This window comes from Haliotis asinina, chromosome 4, assembly GCF_037392515.1.
Source record: "Haliotis asinina isolate JCU_RB_2024 chromosome 4, JCU_Hal_asi_v2, whole genome shotgun sequence".
Classification (NCBI taxonomy): Eukaryota; Metazoa; Mollusca; class Gastropoda; order Lepetellida; family Haliotidae; genus Haliotis; species Haliotis asinina.
The window spans coordinates 30,346,925-30,360,709 of record NC_090283.1 but is presented as its reverse complement, the minus strand read 5'-3'; the positions used below and the strand labels follow the sequence as shown (position 1 = coordinate 30,360,709).

The window sequence follows — 13,785 nt, the reverse complement described above, 5'->3', positions numbered from 1 at the left end:
TTCAAACATCAGGCACAAATTCCATGAAATATCCATCCCATCTCTCTACTCTACCTTACCTTCAGTGACAGTTCCTGCACCACAGGTCTCTGTGAGGCCATATCCCTGACCAACAGGGCAACAGAAGCAAATGTTCATGAAGCGTTGAGTTGTATCTGACAGGGGGGCCCCACCGCACAGCATCATTCGCAGCTTCCCTCCAAGCAGCCTACAGATCTTGCTGAAGACAAGTCTGAAACAATTCATCAGGAAAATTTAGAATCTACAGTGACAATTTCAAGTAAAACAATAAAAAAAATTATAACTTGTGTTTGGAAAAAGTAATTATGGAAGTTAAGGATGCCACAGGGACATATATGTCCTTCCTCTACATACCTCACTTGGAGGTCCATTAAAATTCTAAATATACCACGCATATATAAACACTTCACAGTTTTGAATTCTGCGGAAAATTCCCTGTTTCTTGATACCATCCACTATTATCTCAGACCAAGCTAAAGTGCTTAAAATCGCCTTTCACGAAAGGCTTCATCGTACATGTCGCCATTTTTCAAACTGTACAAAATCGAGATTCACAGCGTTATTTGCAGTATGTTTTGAAATGTGAAAATCGGATAATTACTGGGAGTAATGAACTTCAAAAATAGCATATTAATGATCACTGACATCAAGTTTTCATGTAACCAGTAATGGCAATTCTGAAACGTCACCGATGTTCCCAGAATCGGTTCGGATGTTTTCGAATATACACTTACATGAACGTCGAAGTGCGCTTTCTGCCATATTGGATAGTGTTTACAAAATCACGTTTCGAGAAGGCCGGTATTGAGACGCCTTATTACATCATGTATACTTCATAGTTAGCTGCAACAAATGCATCTTTGAATTCCCCAAGCATCTTAGAATCAAATTACAAACGGTCTTTGTCACCAATACCAACTGTCTAGACAAAATGAAACGAAATATACTTTGTATGAAAACGAACGCTGTGCTTGAAAGACAGCACTTGACTGAAATGTAAACAAAGAAAAATTCCAATTTTACACTGCGTAGCATTTTTGGACATTTTCCAACATCCAGCAGTCTAATCATTGCTTACAATGGCTCAGTACGCTTAGTATATTCAGGGGAAGAGTATCGTAGCAAGAAAAAGCAAATTGAAAATAGATACAATGAAAACATTTTGTAATTCATAAGAAACTGTCAAACTTTTAGTGCAGCATGACGCCATGACTGACGCAAAATCATGCAGAACGACAACGGTACTTATCGGCATTTCTGGCTACTTCCGTCATTTACAATGTAAATGGTAAGAACATATAACAATATACGGATAGTCAGAATAATTCTGATTACTTACATCTCACATTTATATACAAAAGATCCCTGAATCAAGCAAAAAGTCCTCGCAAATCCTGTGTACCCTTCTCAGCGAAGCCGCCATTTTGAAAGAAATCGGTCATCGGTAGTGATGTCACACGTCAACATTGTTGCACATATTAGGCAATTGTTTTGAGGTGAAGGTCGGTTGAACAAGAGTAAACACAATGCCCATACCATTCCGATTGCACTTTTAGTGTTGTGATGTATATTTTGCGCATCGTTCAGATATTTTTTCATGAAATTGATTTCAGTATCTACATGTATCCATGTTCAACACCATATCACGTGTGGATATAAGGTATGCATTTTTATTCTTTTGATTGTTTGAATAATATTTACATGGGAAATTGACTCAGTAAGTGTACTATACCACATTTTAAGCCTCTACACAAGTGTTGGAAGATCACACGTAGCCATTACTGCAACATGTGCTTTAGTTCCCATGATGTGCAATATTCAATACGTTGGGACACATATTGCAGTTTCATATGAACAGGTTAATAAACAGCAATTTAATTCCAACTTATAGGTAAAAGTGATAATATTAATGAAAATGATTTGTACATTTTATGAAATGTAGGGGCACACATACTACTATTGAAAGGAATTGTCTTGTTCAGTGTATTGGTTTGTGACGTATTTTATAGACAAAACAATTATGAATATTAATTGACCAGTTGCGAGTTTGTCAAAAACGTTTCATGATTCATTATCATTTTTTTTCGATAATAAAGTCAATTCAAATTGGATTAAAATATATCTGATGGCAGAATATCTAACTCAAACAATATTTATACGGAAATTGTTAAAAATTTATAAACCAGGTCGTGTCTTATATTACTTTGGACAAGCCTTACGTCCATATTCTAATAGTTCTGTACTGAATAGTCAGGTGTTGTGAAATTTTCATTTACGCTAAATTAATTCCAGACAGGTGCGCGTGTTGCTCACAATAAGATACGTAGTAATTGTTGATATATTCAGAACACTATTTCAGTGGTAAAACCACTCATTTTATATTTTGGCTAAAAAGTGTTGAATTCTGACACAGAAGCCGAGATCTTTTACACATTGAGTGGAAATAAGGTTACATATATACTAATCAGCAACCAGAGTCGTCTTTTTTCCGACGTCACAAAATGCACAAAACATGCCGTGACGTCAACTAAAATGTCGCATTATTTTCAGTTATTTCATTACATTTGAAAATGTGGCTGTTACTCCGTTAATAATGATGCAAAATTAATCAAAATACATCTACACAAACAGGAGAATATGGGAATCTAAGAACTAAATTATGTATCGGATAGGGACATCAAAATCGCTATTAAATGCTTTTTGAGGTAGTACACTGGCATCTTTTCTTACAAATTGTGAAACTACCTAGAGTTATCCTCTCACATTGGGGAACTTTGTATTGGAACAGTTTGGTTCACTGTGAACAAAACATAACGAAAATATACTGTCTGTATCCACAGCAAATTCTCTCCATGTGATCTGAGTTACATTGACCTAATGTAAACCATAGCGGAGTTATGCTCCCTTATCTTTATACGTGCATGACCTCTCTGTCAAAGTTTGACGTCATAGAAGAAAATCGATTTTTGACATTTATTGTTGGTCATTTTTGATTTTGTGAGTGTGACGTTATGCATTAGCACATACACCCATTTCATATACACTTATGTCGTTCAGATGTCAAGCTGTATTTTCTTCGCTCACACTTTCCGTAAAGATGCCAAATAAAAAAGTCGTAGCAGAGTGCAATTATTGGTGCACGATAAGAAACAGAGAAATTTACTGTTTTTCAACACACACAAAAGTGTTGGACAACCTTTAGCAGTGTCGGTTTCTGAAACCCCTGAGCTAGCCGCACTTATATTTATACCAACGGATAGGGAATTAAATATTCTACATTTCTGTGCAATTTTATGGCCGTATGCAGATCCAAGACCACGCGAGCGCAATTGTCACACAACGTTCACTTTTCAAACCTTACGAAAATGTGCGCCTGAAAAAAAACTCGGCATCCAGGGGGTTAACCACATCTTAGGACATAGAGAGTGGAACTGATTTAGATGAATCATGGAAAAAACATGTAAATCTTGAAAAAAAACCACCACCCCCCACTCCCAGAAAAAAAAAAAAATTAACAGGAATAAAAATTTTGTGGGGATGTCAGACAGCTCTATTCTTCATGAGCAATACCACATTGTTCAGCAATGCTAAATATGGATGACTGTATTTGATGGACATAATGGATTATCTCCCTTCAAACAAGCACCTAAAGACATTAGCTATATGATCGATCACATTATAAGGCAATGATCCTGCTACAATGACAGACAGGCTAAGAGACTAACTTGTTCAGCAGCGGTGTATCATATCCATTCTCCAACTGTTTTAGCTTGTAGTCATAGGCAAATGAAAACAGTGCTTTTCCGGCCTTCCCTCCACCATTCACTTTGTCCCACACACCCTTGTAGATCCTATCCATTATCACCTGAAAAAAACATTTGTTTTGTTACTATGAGATACTGTGTTGAATGAAACACGGCATTTTCTGCAGTACACAGACAGAATATATACCAAAGTGTAAATACTTACCGGAACTGCAGCCATCAGTGTAGGCTTCAGTACTGACACATCACCTTTACTGCCTTTTTTTATCTTACTGGACTGAAAAGCAGAAAACATAATCAGGGTCAAAGCGCATATTCTGCTTGTTGCTATGTGGCAACAGTTAGTAAGTGAACAAGTCATGATGGGACAATTCAATGATCAACATCTTGAGTATCATTATGAATCAATAATTATTGTCAGCACTTGTACATGCTTCTTGAATACACGGCTTTCACTTTTTATGCACTCCTCCCTCATAACAATTAGTGACCAGTGTCAATATTAAATGATGAAGGCCACAAATATTGTAAACACCTCAAAGAGTTGACCTGATGTTTTGAATATGATTAGGATCTCACTGAGTATTTTATGTTTACTAGTTTTAGAGTCAGATTACAATTCATCGGACTGCTTGAATGAACTGTAAATGGGCACCACACTTTGTACATTGTGGGGAATCAAACCCAGCATAGCATAGCAAGCTTTAAAGAGGAAGTGTACAAGAAAAAATCACCTCTTTTCTTATGTGAACCAATATGGAATTTTTTAATGACTTAATATCAGTGTTTCAAAATGTACACTCATTTTTCTTACAATGAATGTATAACCTGCACTACAAGTGCTGAAATTTCATGCCATTTTGAAGCCTCTGTTTGCCAAGCTAAACAGGCCACAGATATCGCCCTTTCATTATGACGTAATTGGTGCCAGCTGATTTAGACTGGTCTCCTGTCAAAGCCAAAAAATGTAAATACTGACATTAATCACATGAAAACACAAATGTAAAAATATGAAAGACAGTGTAAGAAGCATAACCTCACGTCAAAGAAAATGTCAAACGTATAACAATGTCGACGTACGTATGACGCCACTATTGGGAAGTGTTTTTCTCAAAATAGTGAGTTCAAAGACACAAGTACGCAGGATGTTTGGAAGGTAACTTCCATTGTTTCAAGCAACGTATATGCATAAAAGTCACATGTAAGTAATCCGACATATTCTGACAACCTGCTGTTTGTTATTTTCATTTTGCTTTCATTGTGATCAAGGGCAATAGTCAGAAATGAGAAGTACTGTCGTTGTGTGTGAGTTTGGGTCAGTCATGGCATCATGTGAATTCTATCTTCGGGATGTATTTGGATATGGTTTTGATATTAAAGTGAAGGTTGAAGAGGAGGGACATATACTGTATGATTTATGAAGCAATGTAACAAACGTAGAATGTCTCCACACTCACCAGTGGCAAGCTAGATGCAATGCATAACCTTTGAGTTTTGGAGGAAGAAGTTGGAGAACACAACTGACTTGAATGTTGAATGTTACACAATTTGGTTACATGGTAACACTTTTTGTGCAATGTAACAGTGTGGAACACGACCACATAGCCAGCTGACAGCCAGGCAACAAGAGGATTAAAACAGTCGCCTTGGCATTAAGACACCAGAACCACACCTACACATGCTTCACATTAAATGGGTCTAATCATTTATTATTTGGGCACCAATGACGTCATTTCCAAGGGATGTAAGCCATAGTGTGTTCACTGTGGACATAGAACTCTTGGTTAATGTAGAAACTTTGAATCAATATAGCACGAAATATGAATTAATAACTTCTGAAATCTCTTTTGTTTTGGCTACAAAACTACTTGAGAAACATTTATTATGACGAAAAAGTGGGAGGTGAAAAGGTTAATTTTAGTGTAAACTTGCTCTTTAAGCATTAGGTTAAGCCAGGATGGGAAAGTAGTACTGTACCTGGTCTGTGAGAGTAAGAGGGGAGGAGTAGCCAATAGAGACACCATGGGAAACACAGGACAGCTCTGGAACAACAACACACATATCAATATATTACTCAGACAGGTCACCAGTATACATAATTTAATCACTTTTCACCTATCTTTGAAATCTTAGCTGGGACAATTCTAACACTGTCAGTGGTTTTCTACGTAATCAAGTTAAAGAAATGTGTCTTGTACTTAATACTACACAATATCAGTAGATTTCTAACAGAAAAGTACCATCTGGTTCAGAAATCTACAGCTAAATTGCCCAAGAAACTCTACCGCATTGCTTCTCCATACCTGCACTGAGTTCCAACACATGAGCTAAGGGGAGATAACCTATGTAGATGTCTGGTGGTCTGAAATCACAAAAGTAAGTGACTCATACATACTGAAAACATACATAACATTTCAAGCTGTGCCTTTTTCACAGAGCATTTAAAGATAAGCGAGGGGAAGTATCTGAACTTGAAAATCTGAAGATCACCTACGCCAAATTTGGTATCCGTTCGCACTGACCAGACATGCCAGCCATCAGGTTGCCATGGCTGATGAGAACACCTGCAACAATATCATCACACTTCAGGTCAGGAAAAATATCTTCAGAAGCAGTACAAAACTAATGCAAAGGGAGAGTCCCAGAGCTGGACGTAATGCATCTACAAACAGAATTTCATATATATTAAGACATGAGGGCTTGTAAGTCTGGAAATGACATTTAGATCTGGCACTCTGGTCTGATGGCACTGTCAAACATAGAACATTAATCCAAGCAATTCTGGACTTGCTACCTGTGATGACAGGTTTCTTAAACACCAACAACTGACTGTGAACACTAATTAAAGCACATGCCATTGTAGCAATATCCGAGCACTATCACAGCAAGGGACACCAGAAATGGGCTTCACAGACTGTACCCATGTGTGAATTCAAACCTGTCTTCGGCATGACAAGCAAAGTTAAAGCTTTAATCACAAGGCTACCCCACCGCCTTGTCAATTGATGAGGAAATATAGCATAATGTGTTGCAAAGCTCAGACATGTAGCCAGTTTGGTAAATTCACATGTAAAATTGCAATGGCCTGCTTCTAACAGCATGAAAATCCAAGCAGTCAGTGTAATCCTGACACATCTAAGTCCATCTGCAGTCTGGTAAACAAAGACACAACTACACCTACAAATGCAAGTGAAGACACCTGTGCATTTTTTCAAAACTTCTTGTGACTATCAACATTTTCTCAACCAAATCCAAAGATGTGGGAGGTGATGTCAAAGTCTGTGAAGAAGTATGGCAGTTAGAATCATCTTTAAGATTACTTTATGGAACAGCACCCTGCCTGGTTTGGATCAAAGTGCAGTGTTGTCAACTATCAGTGAATTGTTTGTGGGTCATCAATGGTACCGCGGACAGTTATGTATAAGACAAAGTCATTAGTATACACTGCAACAGCAAAATATTCCTCATGAAAATATTTAATTATGATTACAGTATTTCAATGTTTTGGTGTGCATATGGCAGAGTGGAAGGAGAGTATTGTAAAGTTTTAAAGTTCTGCTCCTGAAAAGAACACAATCACAAAATTCAGAAATTCAGATGAGGTTGAACTTGTTGCCATGGAAAAGCAACAAATATTTTATTAAAAAATCCAAACATACCAAACAGCACCACTATACCACTAGACCTTTCTATATGCGAAGTTTGGTTAAGAAATAGTGAATGGTCTTAAAGTTCAGCCCTGGAAAAGAGCACAACCACCAATTTTAAAGACAAACTTGTCATGCAAAAGCACACAAAAAAATGTCACTTACTAGTGAAATTCCAAAAGGAATCATGCTGAACATGGTAAACATGTGTATACACGTTTGGTAGATCTGCTCTGGACATGTTAACAACCTCAAAGCACATGTAAGGATAAGGCTTGATATGTGTACAAAGTTTTGTAATGCTTTCACAAATAGTCTAGGAGCTTATCTCCAAACAAAGTATGTGGACGCACAGGCGGACAGACATACAGACAGATGGGGTATGAAAACTTACCCTTAGGCAAGCCTGTAGAGCCACTGGTGTACATTATGACAGCTATGTCTTCTCGACTTGGGTGAGTGACTGGGGTTTGCACTGAAACACATAAAAACATTCCATGTTACATACAGTCGAACCCCGTTCACTCAAAACCCCGCCTTCCGCATGATTTTTATGTGAAACGAAACATGTTTATTGTACTTGCTTTACCGAACCCGGACAGTGAATTTTCAAACCGTTCCAATAGATTTCCACTGAAAAATGATCCAGTTATCCAGATGGAGGGCTCTGTGCAATGTGCATGTGTATGTGTCACGTCAATACCATTTACCACATGACTTTGTGATTTCATTCTTAATCAGTTGGAAGGCAATTGATGTGAATTTATTAATTAGCCATCAAAACATGGCGGACGCATGTCATTCGGGTTGTTCGGATTTGGCGGGTGTGAGAATATCTCATCAGTAACGAAAACACATGTTAAGTGGGATTAAGGTAAATTACACTGTAATTGTACCGTATATAACACGTATAAATTGTCCCCTACTATCTGTCGCGATGCAAGTTAAAAATAGCCTACCACATGATCTAAGTCATGTGATCCCATCCAGAAGTTTACCTTCTGCAGGCAGCATGAGTTCAATGCAATGTCATATGTTTTTATGGCACTTAAAATTAGAAAAAAAATATGCAATTGGCAAAAATAGAGACCTTTTGTCATCGATTTACGTTTTTCATCAAACTTACCACATGAAGCTCCAAACATGATTACGCCCAAGACAACCTAACAATTGTAACCTACATTCCACCTTTCATGTATTTATTGGTACACTTACATGTGTTGATGATTCACTGTTATTACTATTGACTGTTGATTCATTGATATATGTGCATGAAATTTTTGCTTTCACTTAATTTTCACATTCTGCTTGTTTGATCCAGTTAACAAGATGTCTCGCTACCCAGACGATTTTCGAGTTAAAACCAAAATGTTTGGATAAACAGGATTCGACTGTATTTCAAGAAAGAAGCAAAGCAACACACATTGTATTACACATACACACAGATTTCCTTTATCTGTAATTACTACAGGACAATACAATAATTTCAGGTGTCCACCATGGTATGCATAAGATGACTATATAAAATCTCCCATGGCCTACGGTCCCTAGATTACTAAGAACCAGAACACTAACTAGAACATAAGCATGAAAACTGAATCAGTGTTGCTCAAATGATTTTGGACTGCTTCTGTACAAATATGGATGAAAACCTGTAAATACCCAATAGTGTAACAGAACGCTCACGCGTTTAGCATTGTATGATGCTGTTAATACAACAGATTACACACCTGGGGCAGTATCAACAGAGTAAGTAACCTAAATCTGAAATTTGAGCAGAATTTTACATCCAATGTTATCACACATCAGTAGAAAGTTATGCAAGATACTGAACCCAAGGGATCAGTTGACTGCCCCAAAGAAACAATCTATGCACAATGTCGTTCGTTCGTTCGTGAGTGTGTGAGTGAGTGAGTGAGTGAGAGAGAGGCAAATGTCACTTAGGCAATATTTCAGCCATATGGTGACTAAAACAAGACTAAATTTACCCAGTTAATTAATGAGAGAAATGACCCTTACAGTTTTCTGGTTGGGCTCCCATATACTCCACATCTGTCATACTGAGCACCTTCACCCGACTGGGAATGTTCTTGAGAGCTGGCAGTTTCTTGCCCCCGGTCATCACAATCAGATGAGTCACCAGAGGGATTCGGTCCATCAGACCCTGGTACACACAACATACACATTATTGTGGGATTGTGGATTATGGAAGCAATGAATAGATCTACACAACAATCTGGACCACCGGAGATTTCTTGAACCCTGTCATCACAATCAGGTGAGCCATCACAACACTGGCATACACAGAATAGATATTCTAGAGGAACGGAACAAGCAAACAGGTACGCACATTAATGTTGCGAGGCACACGTGAGGCAGTGGGGTAGCCTAGACGACCCGGGTGGCCTTGTGGTTAACATATTCACTCATCACACTGAAGACATGGGTTCATTTCCAACATAGGTAAAATGTGTGAAGCCTATTTCTGGTGCCTTCAGCTGTGATGTTGCTGGAATACTGCTAAAAGCACCGTAAAACTAAACTCAATTCATTGATTCTGTGAATGAATATCTTCATTTCTATTTGTAAACACTTTGTCTGGAGACTGGGTAAATCAAAAAGCTTCCTCTCTATCTGTCTGTGCATATGTTTATGGGCAAGAAGAACAATGAAATATTCAGTCTGCAATCAAACAATGCAAATCACAGAGACATTATTCATAGACAGACACATCTTTACTTCTATTATTGTCGGTTGTTATACATAGTACACAGAAATATTACATCCTACAGGACTTTGTTCTGTAAAGAATTTAGTCTAGGCTGACAATACAGTGATTAATAATGTGAACAACAGTCATATTACAAGGACATATAGTTAGACATGCTGCTAAGCCAGACCATTGAATTCACTGTCGTCTTTTAAAAATCCCCTTGGGGAAGTTACAAATGTTGCAGCACTCTTACCTCAAACTTGGACACAAGACTGTCAGATGTGATGACATGTGTCACCTCTGTTTCTGTGATGCCATGGACAATTGCATCCTGTCCAAGAGTGGCATACAAAGTCACCACTGAAAACAGTAAATAACAAAATGTCACAACAAAATACATGTATACAATGTTACCATTGAAAACAGTAACAAACAAAATGTCAGAACCAAATACATGTACACAATGTTTGCAATACTTTATTTTCCCAGTTGGTCATCAGGGGCTGCACCCTGTAAAATCTACAGGCTCTGAACGAAATCTGACTACAAAATAAACTACACTTCACACAGTACCACATTGTTTTTACAAATTCAATCAGTGAAGTTTATAGCTCAGACATATGGTTTTTTTACTTGGATGAGTTACTACAGACTGAAGTTGATATTGCTATGTGCTGAAATACCAGGAAGTGAAACTAAGTTATTTTAACATGATGGATCATGGGTGATTCCCGCACATTAAAATATAAACAAAAAACAAAAAAACAAAAAAAAAACAGGGGAAAGAATCCAGTGGAAAAAAAAGACAGATAATTTACTGAAGGTCACAAGAGCCTGCAGATATCTAAAACTGACGCCCAGTGCAATAACAACTGGCGCTGGGCCTCTGGGCTGGCGATTATTTCGAATGCTTCATGTATACTGCAATTAGTTTTTCAAACTAAAGTTGATCTGTCATTAATGTTTTTTTTTCATTATTAAAATTTAAATGATACCTGTGAGAGTTTAAAATTAGAATGGAAGCTAAGCTTAATCAAAACATCAATGACCCAAGGGCTTTCAAACAATACACAGCTTTTTCAATCACTAAACATACATGTAACATACTAACAATGCTTTATGGTTCAACTTCTTTATTATACAAGGTCACAACGTTTCAGGTGAAGAGACTAGGAACTGTCTCGAAACGTTGTGACCTTGTATAATAAAGAAGTTGAACCATAAAGCATTGTTAGTTTGATCCCTTCAACTTCTAAATGCCTTTGAAACAACTTACATGTAACATTTATCAGATAACATTTCCTGAGGATCTAAACTGGACCAAACAGAATGTTATTAGACATTAGACTAGTCTTAGGCCTTTTTCCGTCGTTTTATCTCAGACTCATTGAAATACCTGGAAAGTTATACTTGAAGCAGGCCTGCGCTGCAATCATCCACTCGGCACGGGTATCTGCAAATATCACAATGTTCTTCCTTGGCCTCTGTGAGCAAGCCAAAACGCCACTGCCGAAGTTGGTAGCTCGTTCAAACACTTGTGCAAAGGTCAGCCATTTGTATTCCCCCAACAGCACCTGGAATATGTGAAAATCATTTACCAACATTCAAAAAACACACACAGATAGTTAATTCAGTGTCCACATATCTAAGCTTCATGAAATTTCACTTTGGCTGTGTGAGTGTAAGTGGTGTAGTACCTTCTTGAAAACTCTGCCATTTGGCTGGACCTCATCTTCCTCGCGTAGCAGCTCCCGTGTGCCAAGACATGGTCTGTCTGTGTGCAGCTGAACAGCCCGCAAGAACAGGTGATCTAGGGTGCTGCACTCCGGAAATAGGGTGGTTGTAAGTGTGCGGTTATCTGCATAACGGTAAGGGGACCCATAGGACCCATCTACTGGAGTAGCCTGAGGATAAAAGTCATCATCATCATCATCATCATCATCATCATCATCATCATCATCATCATCATCATCATCATCACCACCATCACCACCATCATCAAGATAAAACATAACTATGTCCTAACAAGCAAACATGCTTGAGTGAAAACATATACCAAGAAAAATTGTAATTCCATCAGGAAAAGTTGAAGTTGTTATATCATATATGAAAATGAACAGGAGAGAAATGAGTAATGTATATTCACTCAAACTGAGATCTTCAGCAACTGGTCACTTTGTGACACATGAAGACTATGAAGATTACATCAACATTTCAAACTGTTCACTATACAATACTGAGACCTAGAACTATACACTAGTGAGATCCAGAACTATACAATACTGAGACCCAAAATTATACAATACTGAGACCCAGAACTACACTCCGTTTGATTCCATTTGAGACTGATGAATTGCTCACTAACACAAAATCTAATAATTGCTACAAAACCAAATTTTGCTCAGCCACATGAAATCGACAGACCAACACTGATGATGTGTCTCATAATTTGTGATACCCAAATAAAAAAGTTGTTTAACAAACGATAATCATTTTCTTGTCACCTTTCACTATTTTGTACGAGGGGGGGCACTTGCTGGTAGAACAGCCAGGTAATCAACAAGCATGTGTTGTGAAGATGGGGTCATCTCAAAAGCTATTACCTGGTTACCACTTGAGATGTTCAATGGAAGTCAGTGTTGCCACTTTCAGAAGACTCTGTTGTCCGAATCGGTGTGGCTGTCATCAGTGTCTACCCTGATGACGACTGGCTTGATGGTGGCATGGTCCAGTCCAATTTTTTTCCCAATAATGAATTTCTATTTCATTCTCAACGCACTTTTGCCATGTTTCCTGCGTGATGGTGTCTATTGACTGTTGAACAATCGTCTGTACATCCCAAAGTCTGAATGTTACATTTTGCATGCCAATATTAAATTTCATGATACCCCAAATGAATTCTATCGGGTTTAAATCGCAATGATAGGGTGGCAATCGCAAAACTGAATGACCATGTTCTGTAAGGTTCTGGGCGCTGGGGTAGCCTCGTGGTTAAAACGTTCGCTTGTCACGTCGAAGACCCAGGTTCGATTCCCCACATGGGCACAATGTGTGAGGCCCATTTTCTCGTGTCCCCCGCCGTGATATTGCTGGAATATTGCTAAAAAGTGGCTTAAAACCAAACTCACATGCACACACACACTGTAAGGTACTCATCAACCTTAAAGACAGACGTGGTTTTATTTGACTTTATGATGTCATACAGAACAGGTTTGGTTGCTTTTTCTGGATACAATATTGCATTCTATCATGTCCCCCTTCTTACTGTTACATATTCGGGCCTTTGTATTAGGTACTTGAACGCCATGATATGGAACGTTATCCATGACAATCAGACTTTTGGGAGGCAGTGCTGGTACCCATTGATTTTGTACCCATTCTAAGAAAACCATCCCGTTCATTTCGGTATGATAGTCTCGGTTGTCTTTAGATTTTGCCTTGAAGACTAGGGAGCAGCCAGGTAGGAATCCCCGACTCTTGCAACCAGCATGGAGCACTATCAGTCACTCTCCCTTGCCAAGTGGTAATTTTCGGGCACAGGACTCTGAAGTGGAGCAAGTGGACCATTGTGTCCCTGTGGTATGGGAAGCATTTACCCATGTTTCATCCAAATATACAGACTCGTAACCCTCTGTATGTT

At 38.2% G+C, this 13,785-nt stretch overlaps 1 protein-coding gene across 3 annotated transcripts in view; it reads right to left on the bottom strand.

Moving 5' to 3' along the window:
* The window catches only part of LOC137281482 (fatty acid CoA ligase Acsl3-like), a 42,622-nt gene that overhangs the window by 6,727 nt on the left and 22,110 nt on the right, over positions 1-13,785 (bottom strand). For all 3 annotated transcript variants that reach the window (XM_067812735.1, XM_067812736.1, XM_067812737.1), the window contains 11 exons: positions 11,843-12,049; positions 11,542-11,719; positions 10,399-10,505; positions 9,452-9,596; positions 7,827-7,907; positions 6,280-6,349; positions 6,089-6,147; positions 5,763-5,827; positions 3,991-4,062; positions 3,747-3,886; positions 60-232 (listed from right to left, as the gene is read on the bottom strand). In XM_067812735.1, the coding sequence (XP_067668836.1) occupies positions 60-232; positions 3,747-3,886; positions 3,991-4,062; positions 5,763-5,827; positions 6,089-6,147; positions 6,280-6,349; positions 7,827-7,907; positions 9,452-9,596; positions 10,399-10,505; positions 11,542-11,719; positions 11,843-12,049 (1,297 nt within the window). The remainder of the gene's footprint in view (positions 1-59; positions 233-3,746; positions 3,887-3,990; positions 4,063-5,762; positions 5,828-6,088; positions 6,148-6,279; positions 6,350-7,826; positions 7,908-9,451; positions 9,597-10,398; positions 10,506-11,541; positions 11,720-11,842; positions 12,050-13,785) is intronic.